At 50.2% G+C, this 15,211-nt stretch overlaps 5 protein-coding genes across 5 annotated transcripts; 2 read left to right on the forward strand and 3 right to left on the reverse strand.

The window, feature by feature from the left end:
* Positions 1 to 434: 434 nt before the first annotated feature.
* N7458_011727 (polyadenylate-binding protein) lies at positions 435 to 1,255 on the forward strand (the record flags this gene model as incomplete). Its single annotated transcript, XM_056915109.1, has 4 exons — positions 435 to 503; positions 615 to 871; positions 941 to 1,028; positions 1,112 to 1,255. 4 exons carry the CDS (start codon positions 435 to 437, stop codon positions 1,253 to 1,255), a joined length of 558 nt encoding a protein of 185 aa, XP_056759863.1.
* A 1,728-nt stretch (positions 1,256 to 2,983) lies between these two features.
* N7458_011728 (NEDD4 family E3 ubiquitin-protein ligase) lies at positions 2,984 to 6,016 on the forward strand (the record flags this gene model as incomplete). The annotated part of the gene is made up of 8 exons (XM_056915110.1): positions 2,984 to 3,003; positions 3,114 to 3,136; positions 3,249 to 3,287; positions 3,368 to 3,473; positions 3,542 to 3,675; positions 3,742 to 4,975; positions 5,035 to 5,328; positions 5,383 to 6,016. 8 exons carry the CDS (start codon positions 2,984 to 2,986, stop codon positions 6,014 to 6,016), a joined length of 2,484 nt encoding a protein of 827 aa, XP_056759864.1.
* Positions 6,017 to 6,982: 966 nt separating this feature from the next.
* N7458_011729 (uncharacterized protein) lies at positions 6,983 to 8,071 on the reverse strand (the record flags this gene model as incomplete). Its single annotated transcript, XM_056915111.1, has 1 exon — positions 6,983 to 8,071. One exon carries the CDS (start codon positions 8,069 to 8,071, stop codon positions 6,983 to 6,985), a length of 1,089 nt encoding a protein of 362 aa, XP_056759865.1.
* A 1,099-nt stretch (positions 8,072 to 9,170) lies between these two features.
* N7458_011730 (uncharacterized protein) lies at positions 9,171 to 10,214 on the reverse strand (the record flags this gene model as incomplete). The annotated part of the gene is made up of 1 exon (XM_056915112.1): positions 9,171 to 10,214. The coding sequence occupies one exon, from the start codon at positions 10,212 to 10,214 to the stop codon at positions 9,171 to 9,173; it is 1,044 nt and encodes a 347-aa protein (XP_056759866.1).
* Positions 10,215 to 11,023: 809 nt separating this feature from the next.
* Positions 11,024 to 14,972, reverse strand: N7458_011731 (uncharacterized protein; the record flags this gene model as incomplete). Its single annotated transcript, XM_056915113.1, has 6 exons — positions 11,024 to 11,235; positions 11,299 to 11,693; positions 11,754 to 12,806; positions 12,859 to 13,587; positions 13,644 to 14,819; positions 14,881 to 14,972. The coding sequence occupies 6 exons, from the start codon at positions 14,970 to 14,972 to the stop codon at positions 11,024 to 11,026; spliced, it is 3,657 nt and encodes a 1,218-aa protein (XP_056759867.1).
* Between the last annotated feature and the right edge of the window lie 239 nt (positions 14,973 to 15,211).

Here is a 15,211-nt window from a genome sequence, read left to right on the forward strand (position 1 = left end):
CTTCCACGAGTATAAAGCTCCATTTTTCGATTGTCCAGATCTCCCTTACTAGACAACTTGAGTCGATCATGTTCTGTTTCATCGGTAGACATGAGGTGTCGACATAGGCCTTCGTCGCGAAGCAGGCAGAGACCCACTAGTCCCGAAACGGTAATCGTCCAAGTCCCAATTTCACCGCGCGCCTCATATCTCCTACCGCCCCGCAAAGATCTCCATTGGTAGATCTTCTTTGTGCTCAACAATCCTTCGTTCAATCAATTTTAGAGTTGCGTCTTTTCTATTTTCCTGGTCCAACTTCAATTTGTCTCCTCCGCTCTTGCGCATTCGCTGGATACGCCCGTCTTAAAGCTCCGATCCGACTGCTCCTCTCATCTCCGAGAAGCTTTCTACGACAGAGCTAACCCCCATCCACCCCATATACAACCGCCATCACCATGGCTTCCGAGAGCACCGAGCTGAAGGAGGAGCAGATCCCTCCTCAGGAGGAGGGTGTCGACGATGAGGTACGTAGGGAAGCTGCGCTCCTGCGGATTCGGCGCCGTGAAGCTCCATTCTATCGCCGCAGGAAACCGCTGCTATAAACCGAGCTGACAGCATTTAATTTGGCCCTACAGGAGGAAATTGCCGCGATGAAGCGCCGAGTTGCCGAGATGGAATCCGAGGCCGCCAAGTTGCGCGACATGCAAGAGACACTGGACCAGCAAACCGAGGGCCTCCAGGAAAACAAAGAGGACATTGATGCGCGGAGTGTATTCGTCGGAAACGTGGACTACGGTGCTTCACCTGAGGAGATCCAGGCACACTTTCAGAGCTGCGGTTCCATTAACCGGGTGACTATCCTGCTGGACAAGTTTTCCGGCCAGCCGAAGGGGTGCGTTTGTATCACGATCGAAGATGATTCACCTTGCATGACCACAGAAGCTGATATTTGAGTGTACAGTTATGCCTACGTCGAATTTGCCGAGCCCAGTCTTGTGGCCCAGGCGTTGGTTCTGAATGAGAGTGTCTTCCGTGGCCGCAACTTGAAGGTGAGTTCATCACTGCCCCGCGATGCTCGCCCTGCCATCAGGCTTCATAAGACTAATATACTTTTTTTCTTCTCTCCGTATAGGTCACTCCTAAGCGCACCAACGTCCCTGGAATGACCCGCGGTCGTGGACGGGGTGGATTCCGTGGCGGCCGTGGGCGTGGTGGCCCCCGTGGAAGCTATCGGGGTGGATATCGGGGTCGGGGTCGTGGCTATGCTCCCTACTAAAGCACCGGGGCTCAGCAATACAGCTTTCTCAAACAAGTCCACTTCTCGATGCCATGGAATCCGCAGGGACAGGAGGGATTGGGCGGGCGCAAAGGAAGGGATATGGATCAAACCCCACAACCCTCTTCCGAATATCCCGCGGCCCTTGGCTTCCGAATTTCTCTCTTTCTCCTACCTTTTCCAAAAGGGTTTCCAAAAGGGACATGAATTGGTTGGTTCTCTCTGCCACTGGGGTACATCTGGGTTGTGTCTGTGTGGCTTTGGAGTTGTGGGTCAATGGGATGTACAATAACCGCCGGGGCATATCAAGCGCGGCCCTCTTATGCTGAGGGGGTGGCTTGGGGCAAATTGTGTAATCATGGGATACTTTGTTTTTTTTTTTGTCTCTTCTTTTGTTTTCTTGCATCGAATCATTGACAATCAGATATATCAGCTGAGATAAGATTGTAGTTGTGGAGTGTATACGTGGAGATACGGACAGTAAAGCCCAGTACTTGCTGACAAGGAAGATCAGGCGCAGTAGTTATCGATTATCGAACTCCTTCACGATAAGTACCGAATCAGTATCTAGCTTGGTCTGGGTCCTTGAAATCTTACTTGTTGGGGTAAGTATTTCGTAGTCAGCATTTAATTTCGCTGCCTAGATCAATATCAAGTTCCAACTAGCGCCCGAAAAGGGCACAGACAAGAAACAGTCTCAGGCCCGTTGTAAGGTACGATGGCTGGCATTTGCTCTATTATTATCAGACCTTGCCACTGGCTCTCCCGCGCGCACCCACCAGGACTGATTGAATTTTCTGTATACAGGCTAACCAGTTAGTTACTTCATTCTGCATTTTCATTTTCAACGGAGAGTATATCGCATTGTTAACCCCTAAGATACTAGTCTCGTTCTGTTTCAGTTTCTGTGACCTTTCTACCCTGATCTGATCGCGGAGATGAACAAGCCAGCTTCAACGGGTAATGAAATTCCTAGGACGTAAGCAGTTATAATAAAAGGTTCTTTTCGATGCATTGACCCGTGTTAACCACGAGAGCACCCTTGCCTATATGGACACCACATGTTAGGACGGCTAACCAGGCGATATGCAAATGCTACATCGGTGGCTGATATAGCATTCGATTGTGGCTTAGTCGTCGTTGGCAGATGCCCGACTTGGTCCCGCCCATAGTGAGAGGGATCCTCTATTGCTCAGCCCCAGTAGTCGTGCTAGCGATCCAGGAGCAACAAATGAGAGTAACTTGGTAATCTATCGCATAATTCTTACCCATCATGATCGATCTGAAAATTCAGTTGGGAGGTACCAATCAAGTACCTCATACGGGTGCATTTCATAGTCGTTACGTAGGCGGAGTACCTGCCAGAGACTAGTACTGAAAACCGTACCTTACCATGCTTACACGGGCAGTGCCTACCTGAAAAAGACTGCCAATACGACGACTCGTACCAGCGCTTACCACGTCTGGACACCAAGCCTCCCTCTTCTTCTCCTCCTTCGATCTTCATCAAACATCAGCACTGCACACGCACTTCTCCTCCCCCCCCTCCCTCGCTCCTCCCTCCACATCACAGCCTTCCTCTCTCTACAGGGTAATATCCAAGATCTGCGAATCTATCGCCACGACTTCACCGCTCGTGGATGTGCGCTTCGCATCTCGAGGCCTGGGCTTGATTGATCGGCCTTTCGCACCGAACGGTGTGCTTGTGAAGCAACGAGGGCCTCCACCATGGCTTCTAATCTGCCAGCGTACGTTTTTCCTACCCCCGCCCTCCTATTTACTTGTATACCGAGTATTCTTCGTCTTTCCGATCGGGAAATTTGGTATATGACCTCAATGCTGATCTCTCGAATTGTAGCCAGCCAAACCTCCGAGTCACGAGTAAGATTACCTTGTTTCTTGTCGCCCTGCATCCCATGGCGGGATGGTTTGCGGGGCTGGTGGTCCGCCATCCTTGACACATGAAACTAATCCTCCCTTCTCGTCTGTATAGTTATCGCGGCGGACGGTCTTTACAAGCGCGATGTCTTCCGTATGTGGTTTTCCCTGTTCAAATCGACCCCGAGTCAAGCCGTCAGGCGGGGTTGCTTTGCTGACCCATCTCATCTTTAGGTTTCCCCGATCCCTTCGCCGTGGCCACGGTTGGCGGGGAGCAAACTCATACTACCTCTGTGATTAAGAAGACCTTGAACCCATACTGGAATGAGCCGTTCGATCTGTATGTGACCGTTTACCCCACTTCCGTCTGCAAATCGATTCACCTTTACTAACGGGGGTTTGTTGTAGACGAGTCAACGAAGACAGTATTCTTGCGATTCAGATCTTCGATCAGAAGAAGTTCAAGAAGAAGGATCAGGGTTTCCTCGGTGTGATCAATGTGCGCATCGGCGATGTCATCGATCTTCAGATGGGGGGTGATGGTAAGTTGGATGATTGCCCCCGATTCGATTGGGCCACACGAAAGTTAACCGCGTCTCTCGCTATAGAAATGCTCACCCGGGACCTCAAAAAATCAAACGACAACCTCGTCGTTCACGGAAAGCTAATCATCAACCTGTCCACTAATCTGACCGCCCCGACCCAGACCCAGGCCAACGGCCTTCAACGTCAACAGGTACAGTCTTCAACCTCAAGCGGCCTTGTGCCACAGGTTGCGTCTTCCTCGTCCACACCCCAGGCTGGTCCAATCAATCTTGATACACCTGCCGCTGCGTCTAGCGGGTCACTCAGCAACCGGGCTTCCCTAACTCACCCCCCGCCCGGTGCTCCAAACGGATCCGCTCCGCCTGGCGCCAATGCTCCCTCGCGCGCCAACTTGAGTTCATTCGAGGATAGTCAGGGTCGACTACCTGCGGGCTGGGAACGTCGAGAGGATAATCTGGGACGGACATATTACGTGGACCACAACACGCGCACCACGACCTGGTCTCGACCCTCGGCCAACTACAACGAACATACCCAGCGCAGTCAGCGTGAAGCGAACATGCAACTGGAGCGACGCGCTCACCAAAGCCGAATGCTCCCCGAGGACCGTACCGGTGCCAATTCCCCCAACCTGTCCGACGGCCAACAACCTACTACTCCACCACCTGGTGCCGCCGCCTCTCCCGCCGCAGCTGCCGCTGGCGGTACAGGTTCTCAAGCCAATGCAGTATCCATGATGGCCACTGGAGCAACCACTGCAGGAACCGGAGAGCTTCCACCAGGATGGGAACAAAGGCATACTCCGGAAGGACGATCATACTTTGTCGATCATAATACGCGCACCACGACCTGGGTTGATCCCCGCCGTCAGCAGTACATTCGCATGTACGGCCAGAACCAGAACCAGGGCGGAAACAACACCACCATCCAGCAACAGCCCGTCTCCCAGCTCGGACCGCTGCCGAGTGGCTGGGAAATGCGTCTCACCAATACTGCTCGGGTGTACTTTGTGGATCACAACACGAAGACAACTACTTGGGATGACCCCCGCTTGCCTTCGTCGCTTGATCAGGGTGTTCCGCAGTACAAGCGTGATTTCCGTCGCAAGCTGATCTACTTCCGCTCGCAGCCTGCTCTTCGGATTATGTCTGGACAGTGCCATGTCAAGGTCCGCCGTAATAACATCTTTGAGGATTCGTACGCCGAGATTATGCGTCAGAGCGCATCGGACCTCAAGAAACGCTTGATGATCAAGTTTGACGGTGAAGATGGTCTCGACTACGGTGGTCTTTCTCGGTATGTTATTTGTTTTGCATTTATTTTGAAACCCTTGTGAATTCTAACTCTTTTGACAGTGAATTCTTCTTCCTCCTTTCCCACGAAATGTTCAATCCCTTCTACTGTCTCTTCGAATACTCCGCCCACGACAATTATACCCTGCAAATTAATCCCCACTCTGGCGTCAACCCCGAGCATCTGAACTACTTCAAGTTCATCGGCCGAGTCGTTGGTTTGGCAATTTTCCATCGCCGTTTCCTGGACTCCTTCTTCATCGGTGCCTTCTACAAGATGATGTTGCGCAAGAAGGTGAGTCTACAGGATATGGAGGGTGTCGATGAAGATCTGCATCGCAACTTGGCGTGGACCTTGTAAGTTTCTGTCCCACCTTTTGACGTTTGACATAATGCTTACTTTTGGCGTAGGGATAATGATATTGAGGGAATTGTTGAGCTCACTTTCTCCGTGGATGATGAGAAGTTTGGAGAGCGCCGCACCATTGATTTGATACCCGGTGGTCGGGACATTCCCGTCACCAACGAGAACAAGGCGCAGTACATTGAGCTGGTGACGGAGTGGAAGATCATGAAGCGGGTTGAGGAGCAGTTCAACGCGTTCATGTCCGGATTCAACGAGTTGATCCCGGCTGACCTTGTCAACGTTTTCGACGAGCGCGAGCTGGAGCTGCTCATTGGTGGTATCGCCGACATCGACGTTGACGACTGGAAGAAGCACACCGACTACCGCGGCTACCAGGAGCAGGACGAGGTCATCCAGAACTTCTGGAAGATCGTCCGCAGCTGGGACGCCGAGCAGAAGTCGCGTCTGCTGCAGTTCACCACGGGTACCTCGCGTATCCCCGTCAACGGCTTCAAGGATCTGCAGGGTTCGGATGGCCCCAGACGGTTCACCATCGAGAAGTCGGGTGACCCTTTGGCTCTGCCGAAGTCTCACACCTGCTTCAACCGTCTGGATCTGCCTCCGTACAAGACCCACGACACCTTGGAGCACAAGATGACCATCGCGGTAGAGGAGACGCTCGGATTCGGACAGGAATAGAGAATGACAGAAGGAGAGAGATACCCCCTGCACCCATACTTCTGTGCCGCCGTACAATGAAAAGCAGGTACCCTTTTTTTCCCGGGCTTCTTCTCATATTTCACATCTTGCATCCCCCCTTCTAGCTCTAGTAACTCTCGTCTTCCTTTCTATACCCCCCATACCCTTCCAGTTCAACTCTGGCTCACCACACATGTTCTCGTCGCTCTCGTCCTCCTATCTCCTATCTATATCTACCACCCTCCACCTTCTGTCACTGTCACTATCACTCTCGTCTCATTCTCACATCTCTATCTCCATCACTCATCTCTTCCTCCTCAATGCCAAATATCCGACCCTTCCTCCCGTTACGCACATCCACCTCTACGGATAACCACCATCCTTCCAATCGTTGCCTCCTACATACTCCATTCCCCACACTACCCTACGCCCCCCAGACTTACAGTCCCGGTAGTGAGGTTTACGATGCGTATTGCTATTTGCGTGATAGGTGGCGCTGTGTGTTTGATGTCTAGTTTTCTAATTTGTTTAGTTCGACTTGCGCCCTCTGTTTTGCTTTCTCGATGCTTTTTTTGGCAATCAATGTCTGTACATAGGGTTGAGTTGAGCTGGGATGGGTTGTGTTTTTCTTTCTCTCTGTTTATTTCTCTGTATCATCGTGATGGGATGTGCACGTACTGTTGAATTTATGCCCGTGGACAGCGGGGGTTTTGTATCTGATGTGTACTTTTCTGGGGAGGAATTGCTATGTAAAACGACACCCCAAACTACTAATCCGACACTACACCCTATGATTAGTTGAGCCTCGTAATCGTAAGTTATTAATTACTATCTTCTAGCTAATACCCGTTTGACTACTTGCAAGATTTCTAAGTCGTTTTGTTCTTCTCGGATACAGATAAAAGAGCATACTGTAGAATTGACCACGATCAGTCGTATATAGGGGAAATAAAAACGGCTTCGTAGCTAAAAGTCATTCAAAATAATCCATGGACCCTGCATCAGCCTACTCTCCACCGTCCACTCCAAAATAACGCCGATTTCCTGAATTTGATGCTTTTGTTCCTCGCTTAGCGATTCACTCTTCGAGACGATTCGGTTGCACCAGTGCTCCCGGAGGAATTCTCCAAAAGGTAGGCCCAGTCTTTTGTAGTCGGATGTAAACACCAGAACAAGATAGTCCAGTTCTTGAATCATATCTTTCTCCTCTTCGTGGATTTCCTGTGCGTCTTCTGGGTCGAATGGCCGGAACGACAGTCTCGAGCGCAGAACTTTATGGTGGGCGCATGTGTGGGTGATCCCCAATGTCTTGAAAGTGAGCAGTCGAAGCACCTCCGGCAATATCCTTCTTTCGAAGGCTCCAGGTGACTTTGGGCTCAGTGATGACAACACCTCTACTACACCATCAATGGCTATAGATTCAGTGTAGGAAAAGGCCCCCTGTGTTTTGATAAGTTCACTGAGAAACACCGCGAGGGGTGTACATCCACCGGGGGAGCAGTAGCAGCGGCATGAGTGGCGCGAATCATCTAACATTATCAAGTTCATCACAATCTCGAAGTTCGATGGGCCTTGCACAGGTGGATCGCGGGGCCGATGAGAGAGGCGGCCGAAGATAGCCCCCAGAAAATGCAACGCAGTGTACTCGCATATCACCGGAGAGAGACGAGTATCGGCGCCTTTACCAATAAGCCAAGACATGTTAAAGGAACGCTGAGCCGAATATGGACCGTATCTTGGGTACTTGTATACCTTCTTCAGCGCAGTCATGCCCTGATCATCCACGTCGTCCACATCTCGAAAGCCGACATCCCAAAGGCGATCCGCAAGATCTGTGTCCAGAGACGCAGCTTCGTAAACAAGCCAGCCTTGCCTGCATTCAATGTCTCCAGTGGAAATGCCTTTAGTCTTCAGAGTTTTATAAACCTGGGCGGCCTTGTACCCCAAAAGAGTGCCGGGCTTAACTCCGAGCTGCGAAAGAGTGCCACTGGGCAACCTTTTCACTGCAATGTCCCACAATTGCTTTCGCCTCTCCGCCAATTCTTGAATAACCATCTGCCTGGCGCTGGGATACTTGCAGGTCGTTAATGTAGGGATCAACGAGTCGGTATCCAGATTTCCTGTGTCCCGAAGAACCTGAACGCCAAGGGCCACTAAGCTCCAGAAAGAGTGGCTTCACAATGTGCAAGACACCTCCTAGATCCAAGAATTCCGTGCACACTTTTATCAATCCCTGCTTCCATGATGTTAAACCAGGAAAATCCTTGTTATATATATTTAACGAGGCCAACTCTGCCAAGAGGGCGGACCCTGCAGATTGGCGTTCGAGAGTGGTTTCATTGAGAGGCACACCAGACTGTATGAAAAACTGCATAAGCGCCCACCAAGGCGGAATTTCCTTTTTGTAAGGATGAGACCGGTGGGCTACCATCTACTCGACAACCCGTTACGGATGGAGTAAACCTGTATCTGTCACGACCGTTGGCAAATATCAGGTTGGCAACGTCACAGACATAAGCCCTGGGCGGACTCCAGGATCAAAGTCCATAATTGAGGCCTGTGATATGGTATAGAAACAGTATGTGGCTTTCAAGAAACCCAGGGTGTCGTCTGGTGAGTCGAGCTCCGTGCTGAGCTGAATAGATTTTTCACCGGGAACGACGAGACAGACGGCAGCATGATTGCGGTAGCTAGGGCCCTGATCGGTGGCATGTTTATGGTTTTGTACGGTCACTGTGATTGATTCAACCGCAAGATGGCTATCCTCTGGAGTTCGTTGTCATCGAGGGAGTCATGAGTAGGTCGAGGACGTGTCTGGCAGTACCTATCATAAAATAGTTCAAGAGAAGGGCTGGGATAATTCAGAGAAAAGTTCATTCGTGGTGGTAACCCAAATCAAGAAACCTCCAACGGTTTCTGCCTTGAATGGAAAGCATGGCCCTCTCTCGAGAGACTCTCCTTGCCTTTAACTTTGAATCGAATGTCCTCGGACCGAGATTGAGATAATTTACTAAACATAATATGAAATTTTCAACTATAGCGATTTGCTACTGATAGCTTCTATTGTTTTGCATGCCAGGTTCTTTGAAGTACAATTCGAAACCAAGTTAAACCATGACAGTTGACCGGAATCCAGGCCAAGCGTGTGCGAGATCTATTCTCGTGTTGATTCACGGCTCAGAATGTACTGCCGGCGCTCCACAGCCCATTCAGGATGAACCACCGACAAAGGCAAGGGATCACCTTCAGTGCCTTGGCAAATATCTGGATCAAGGGTCCTAATCTTCGTTTCTCGTGGAAGTCGTAGCTTGTTCTCGTCAGGCAGACCATCTGTCTCGAGCTTGTCCAATTCACTCAGAAGCTCTGGGGAGGCCTCGCGACGCAGTAACGCCCAAAAATCCGCATCGGATAAAATCCAAAGTGCTTCTTCATTCACACGTCTCGATTGAACCAACTCTTTAATAATTTGGCCTGTCCTTTTGTAGATATCGGCATGTGATCGATTTGACCAGACGTCCCGATCTGTAGCTAAGTATGCGCGAGCAAGAGCTAGTGCAAGCTGGGGGTCTTCCAGAACAAGTAAACGACTAGGAGATGCGGGGTGAGGGAACGCCTTCAACGACTCAAACACTTGCTGCACGTATTGAAGGCTGAATTTCTCAAAGGCCAGCGCGTCACGGAGCGAATAGTCCAGTCGGTCAGCACATAAATGAGGTGATGGCTGTTCCACCAGCGGGAACAGTTCCTCATTGAGGGCTTTGAGATCTCCAAAGCCATGCCGGGTAAGAATTTGAGGGAATTGAGTACCTTTCAGATATCGAGACTTGTGGACCTCGTGGTAACTGTCTTCTCCGGGTTGAGACAGCGCGTAATCGACAACGTGACTGAGACTCGTGTGGCTGATATCATGAAGAAGTGCTGCCACCTGCTCCTCGACGCTTGCACCGACTTTGCGTACAAGCAAAAATGCACCGACCGAGTGTTCGAAGCGGGTGACTTTCGGGCCAAAGCCGAGGAGCGCTGTTACCCCATGTTGACAGACACCTTTGAGCCGCGCCAGCTCGGGGCTTTGGAGGAGTTCTATCAGCACAGGCTCGGTGATGGCATGCTCTCCATAAAGCTTATCTCTGATAATGATTTTGTCTTTGTCGACCGTCTCGATGGTTTGGAAAACACCAGTAGCTACCTGTGACGCCATAGCGGAGCGATAGCAAGAAGAGGATCGATAACACTCCTGGGCGCGGGGAAGTGAGTCCAGACTAGTGCCGGGTTTTGCAATATCTTCACCAAAGAAGAAATTTGTTAATGTCGATGTTGACGTGGGTATTGAAGAGTCTGAAAACCACGCTTAACTCTACAAACAAAGATGTGACTAAACAAGGAGTCTGTCCCGCGGGTTGACCATGCCTGTTTGGATGAGGACAAATGTGGCAATGATCGGCATGCGTCAAGTGGCGCTAGGCAGAAGAGTCTGTATCGAAACAGAAGATCGAGTCACAAAGAGACAGATGAAAGAAGTCAAAAAGAAAATAATGCCTTGAAAAATAGAATTGTATATAGGGAATGGAAATATTAGGCAGGTCTGCTGTTTGCAGGCAAGGACTGCCCGAGGTGGTCTTCGGATCTTACAGATATATTTTGGCAGTACTGCAACTGGAAGGGCATAATCGGGGAGCAGATAGGATATCTACATCCAGAGAATACCGTATGTCGCAACGTACTTGTTGACAGCAAGTCTACAACCCACATATAGCAAACCTCAAAGACAATGGAACCTAACCAGCAGACAGGATTAAGGGCATGGGATCATCAATGTAAAGGGAGCAGAGGGATGTCAGAATGAAATGGTTGGACTGGAATCAGCCTCACAATTCTTCAGTATGATTTGAATGATTATGATCTCCCGGATTACATTAAGACTATTTAGAAAACTTAGAATCAAAGACACCAAACACCTATGCTTCCATCAAGATCTTGAAATTCGCTAAACGCTCACTAAAAATGGTATCACGTAATGGTCATAATCTTCTTCAACTCTTGAAGTGAAAGAGGCTTGATCAAATACTCGTTAATCCCCGCTGCGAGGGCTTGCTGTTGCATAGTGTCCGAGGCGACACCAGTGACAGCGATGATGCAAGAAGGTTCAAGACCGTTTTCTTTCTCATGTTGGCGAATCTTGCTTGTGGACACTAGGCCGTCCATGACGGGCATTGAGATGTCTGAAGGGAGGTTGTCAGCTGGCGCTCATAATCTTAAAATCCCATGGGTAAGGATGAACTGACCCATCAACACAAAGTCGAATCGCCGTTGCGACACCTTGTATTTCTCCAAAGCTATCAGCCCGTTCGAAGCTGTGTCGTAGCTGCAGCCGATCTTGCGCATGAATGTGGCCAGGATTTTGAGATTGATGTCGTTGTCATCTACGACGAGGACATGGATATCCTGCGGCTCGTGAGATGGCCGAATTGGCAGAGCATGGGAGAGTGAGAGGCTGCGACGTGTCGCTGGAGAAGCAGGCATTGTGACAGGGAAAGTGTCGCTCGTGGGGGAAGGTTGAACTTCAGGACGTGAAAGTAATGGCGCGAGGGAGATTGACGGGGTAGCAGCCACTGCAGGCTCAAGCTTTCCCAAATCCAGGATCTTTTGAATCGCACTTTGGATTTTCTGTGGTCCGAACCTGTTTTACTTTGTCAGTTTATCTCCAAACTCAGTGAAGGGTCTGTGTATGGTAACATACGGCTGCGAGACCCAGACAAAGTTGGGTGCGAGGAAGGTTTCAAAGAAGGAAGCGTTACTTCCCAACACAATGAAGAACCTAAATCTATGCATCGACGCCAGTTGATCCAGTGATTCGAGGCCCTCTGCTTCCCTTCTCAGAACTGCTTCCTCGATGACTGCAATATCTCCCTGTCCCTTACTGAGGGTCTCCGCCAAGGAAACAGTCCAACCAAAGTGGGACATGAACACATCGGCAAGTGTGCTCTGTATGGACAGTTTTCGCTTCGACTCAAGACTCAACATCCCGGTTGGTGTTTCTTGCAAATCTGGATATCCATTGAAAGAAACCAAGCACGCTCGCAGTGGTGGCGACTCGGAGCACGGTTCCACTCTCAAAGGAGACGGACAGGAGGCAGGGCTTCCTTCTGGGCTGTTAACAAGTTCGACTGGAATGTAGACGTCAACTTGCGTTCCAATACCAACCTCACTCCTAACGTTCACATGGCCCTGGAAGGAAGCAACAAGCTGACGAACGATGCTGAGACCAAGTCCAACTCCTTCCGAGAGAGAGTCTTCTTGAGAGAAGGGGGAGAAAAGCTTGTGTCGAAGGAAGTCTGGCGCAATACCGCTGCCAGTGTCTGTGACTGATAAATGTGCGATGGGCGTACGGGGCTCGATCGGGTTTCTCATTCTCGATAGAGATACTTCGACAAACCCGGACTTGGTCCATTTCATCGCATTGCCAAGAATGTTCATCACGATTCTCCGCCATGCACCGGGCAGGGATCGAATGAACCAAGAGTTGCACTGCTCAACCCGGACGATCACAGACATGTCGTCCGTCAAATTGTCATTGGAGAATGAACTAGCTTGTGTACGGTCAGGCGAAGTTGTCTGCACAGTCTGGAGCACGATTTCGGAAGCATTTTGTCCTGTGTACAGAATGTCGGCAACTTCTTCAACCAACTGTCCAAGATGAAAGTCAGACACCAAGCTTGACTCTTCAGTTTTGCTCTTCTTCTTTCGCGATCTCTTGACTTGAGTCAGGTTATTGATCTTGCAAAATTCGAGCCTGTGAATAAATCAGCACCCTATTGGAAATTATCCGTTGTGATATCACCCACAAATGATCGGTGGTATCCAACAGAGTCAAACCTGAAGCCTCAATCATCTTGACCATTTCCTCCTGTGCTGGGTCTAGAGACGTTGCCTGCAATAGTTCGGCACTAGCCAAGATTCCGTGGAGCGGCGACCGAAGCTCGTGGCTGATTGACGAGATAAAGTCGAACTTGGATTTCTCGGTTGTCGCCCAGTGCGCACGAGAGACCTCAGAGACAATAGAGTCCCCGAATATTTTGAAGTAGTGAAGTTCCTCAATGCCCAAAGCTCGATGATTGTCTTGCGTCCAGACAAGGGTTCCTGCCATCCACCGAGATTTGTTATGATCCCACAGTGGGAAAAACAGAACAGAATTGGCAGCAGGTAAAATTTGGCCGAGCTGTCTCGTGGCCATCTGCATAAGTTTGTGTTGGGTCTCCGAATCATTCAGCCCAGACTCATACGACAAGTAATGGTCACTATCTACAGAATCGTCTAGGTTGAAGATCTGACCCTGTGGAAATGAAGTAACCAGCAGGTTCAAAAGATCCTCCCGGAAAATAATGTCGGCTTTTGTATCGAGGGTCTCGCCTTTCCTCACTTTCAAAGATTTGCTCAAAACATCGCAGCACAATTCCGAGGCCTTAGAGGACGTCGGAGAACGTCCCAGAGGACTAGGATATGGCGCAACGGGAAACTCAGGTGCGGCAGTCTTGGGCAACGGCTCCCAGCCAGTTTGGTCATCAGAGGGCAAGCTGCTTGAGAGTCAGCATGATCTTCAAGGAATGAAATAGAGAATTGGACTACCCACAATGAAGGATTAGTACGAGCCGCATCGAGAAACACTACACCATCAAGATCCATTGAGTTCCTGAGCAGCATGCTGGCTCTGTGAAAAATGCGTTCAATACGTTCCCCTAACGACGCACTCTCCGCTAGAGAGACAGAAGAAGCGTTGTTTGCTACCTCCTCCAATGGCTGAGTATCAACTTTGAGAGCTTCGTCAATAGACCTCTCTTCCCCTGGGGACGACCGACGGTCGGAAATGTTAGAATTCAGAGACGATGGCTCCGTCGGCCCCGAGGCAGGCCCTGAAAAGAACAGAGGAGACGGCTCTTCCGAAAGGCTGGTAGAGGAAGAAGTCACGAAACCGAACTGCTGGTTTAAGGAAGCTTCCATAGGTCCTGGGCTATTATCTGGGGCCGACGCATTGACGTTAGATGCGACAGCCATTGCTTCGAGTCGGTGGTCATTGGACACTTCTCGCGGGTCAAAGTCTGCATGGTCTTTAACAAAATTCGTTAATCCTTTGATCAGCCGCTCAGACCGACGGTGACAGTGGACTATGCGAACATGCTCTAAGTGCCGTGCCACAGCATCAGCAACCTCTCTCAGTGTATTCACATCATCTTCGCCAAAGATCGTCCGGGGCTTGTCATCAACCACACAGTAGGATCCGAGGACGAAGCCGGCGGGACTATACAACGGGACTTCTGCATAGAATCGCATGTATGGCCATGCTCGAACGTACGGACGATCTTTGAAATTGTCCTCTTTCTGAAAATCTCGGATAATGTAGCGAGTGCGATTTGCGGTGATGTTATCGGTGTCGATCGCGCAGGACATGTCTCGTCCGGTGAACAGGCTGATTGTATGTGGGCATACTCCCCATACCAGGTCTAAACTTCGCGCTCCAAGGTAGATCCCATCGTTCGGCAGGTGCTTATCTTTATCTCGCAATGAAATCGATGCTGTAGCCTCCGCTATGATGTGTTGATTACCGCCATCGATAATGGAGACAAAGGACCGATTGCACGCTAAACGATGTACTCCCAGCTGCGCCAGAGCCGTCAAGGTAATATCGGTCGAAAGATTGCCGGCTGACGGCTGCTCATCTGCCCGTGGAGCATTTTGAGCTGATCCAACTCCATCATCGCCGGTTTTCGGGGTCGATAGTGTCACCGGGCAATCTAAGGCACAGTAGTACCTACCCGGCCACAGTCAGTAAATAGATCAGCACAATGACCAACATGTATGGAACTCCTCACCGAGATAATTCCCGGATTCTCTCTCGCTCAGTACTACATGGGGATGGATGAAAGGCGAGAGAGCCCGGCTGATCCATGACTGTAAGTCCCATGCATTCCTACAAAAGAGCGTGGTGTATAATTTTGACGTGTGGAAAGAGACTGCGGAGCGAGAATGTTTGAAGGATATACAAAAAGAAGGGGAAACAAATTCCCGGCGAACGTGCCACAAGCGAGTCGACTTGTCAAAGGCCCAAACCTGCTTTGCGGGCCCCCACCCACTCCGTTCCATTGGCCGAACAGTCCAAGCCATGCTACATACACAAGGCCTCGGTTAGGATCTGCCGACTTG

The sequence above is a fragment of the Penicillium daleae genome (assembly GCF_028827525.1).
Source record: "Penicillium daleae strain IBT 16125 chromosome Unknown utg000009l_segment0_segment0, whole genome shotgun sequence".
NCBI classification, from domain to species: Eukaryota; Fungi; Ascomycota; class Eurotiomycetes; order Eurotiales; family Aspergillaceae; genus Penicillium; species Penicillium daleae.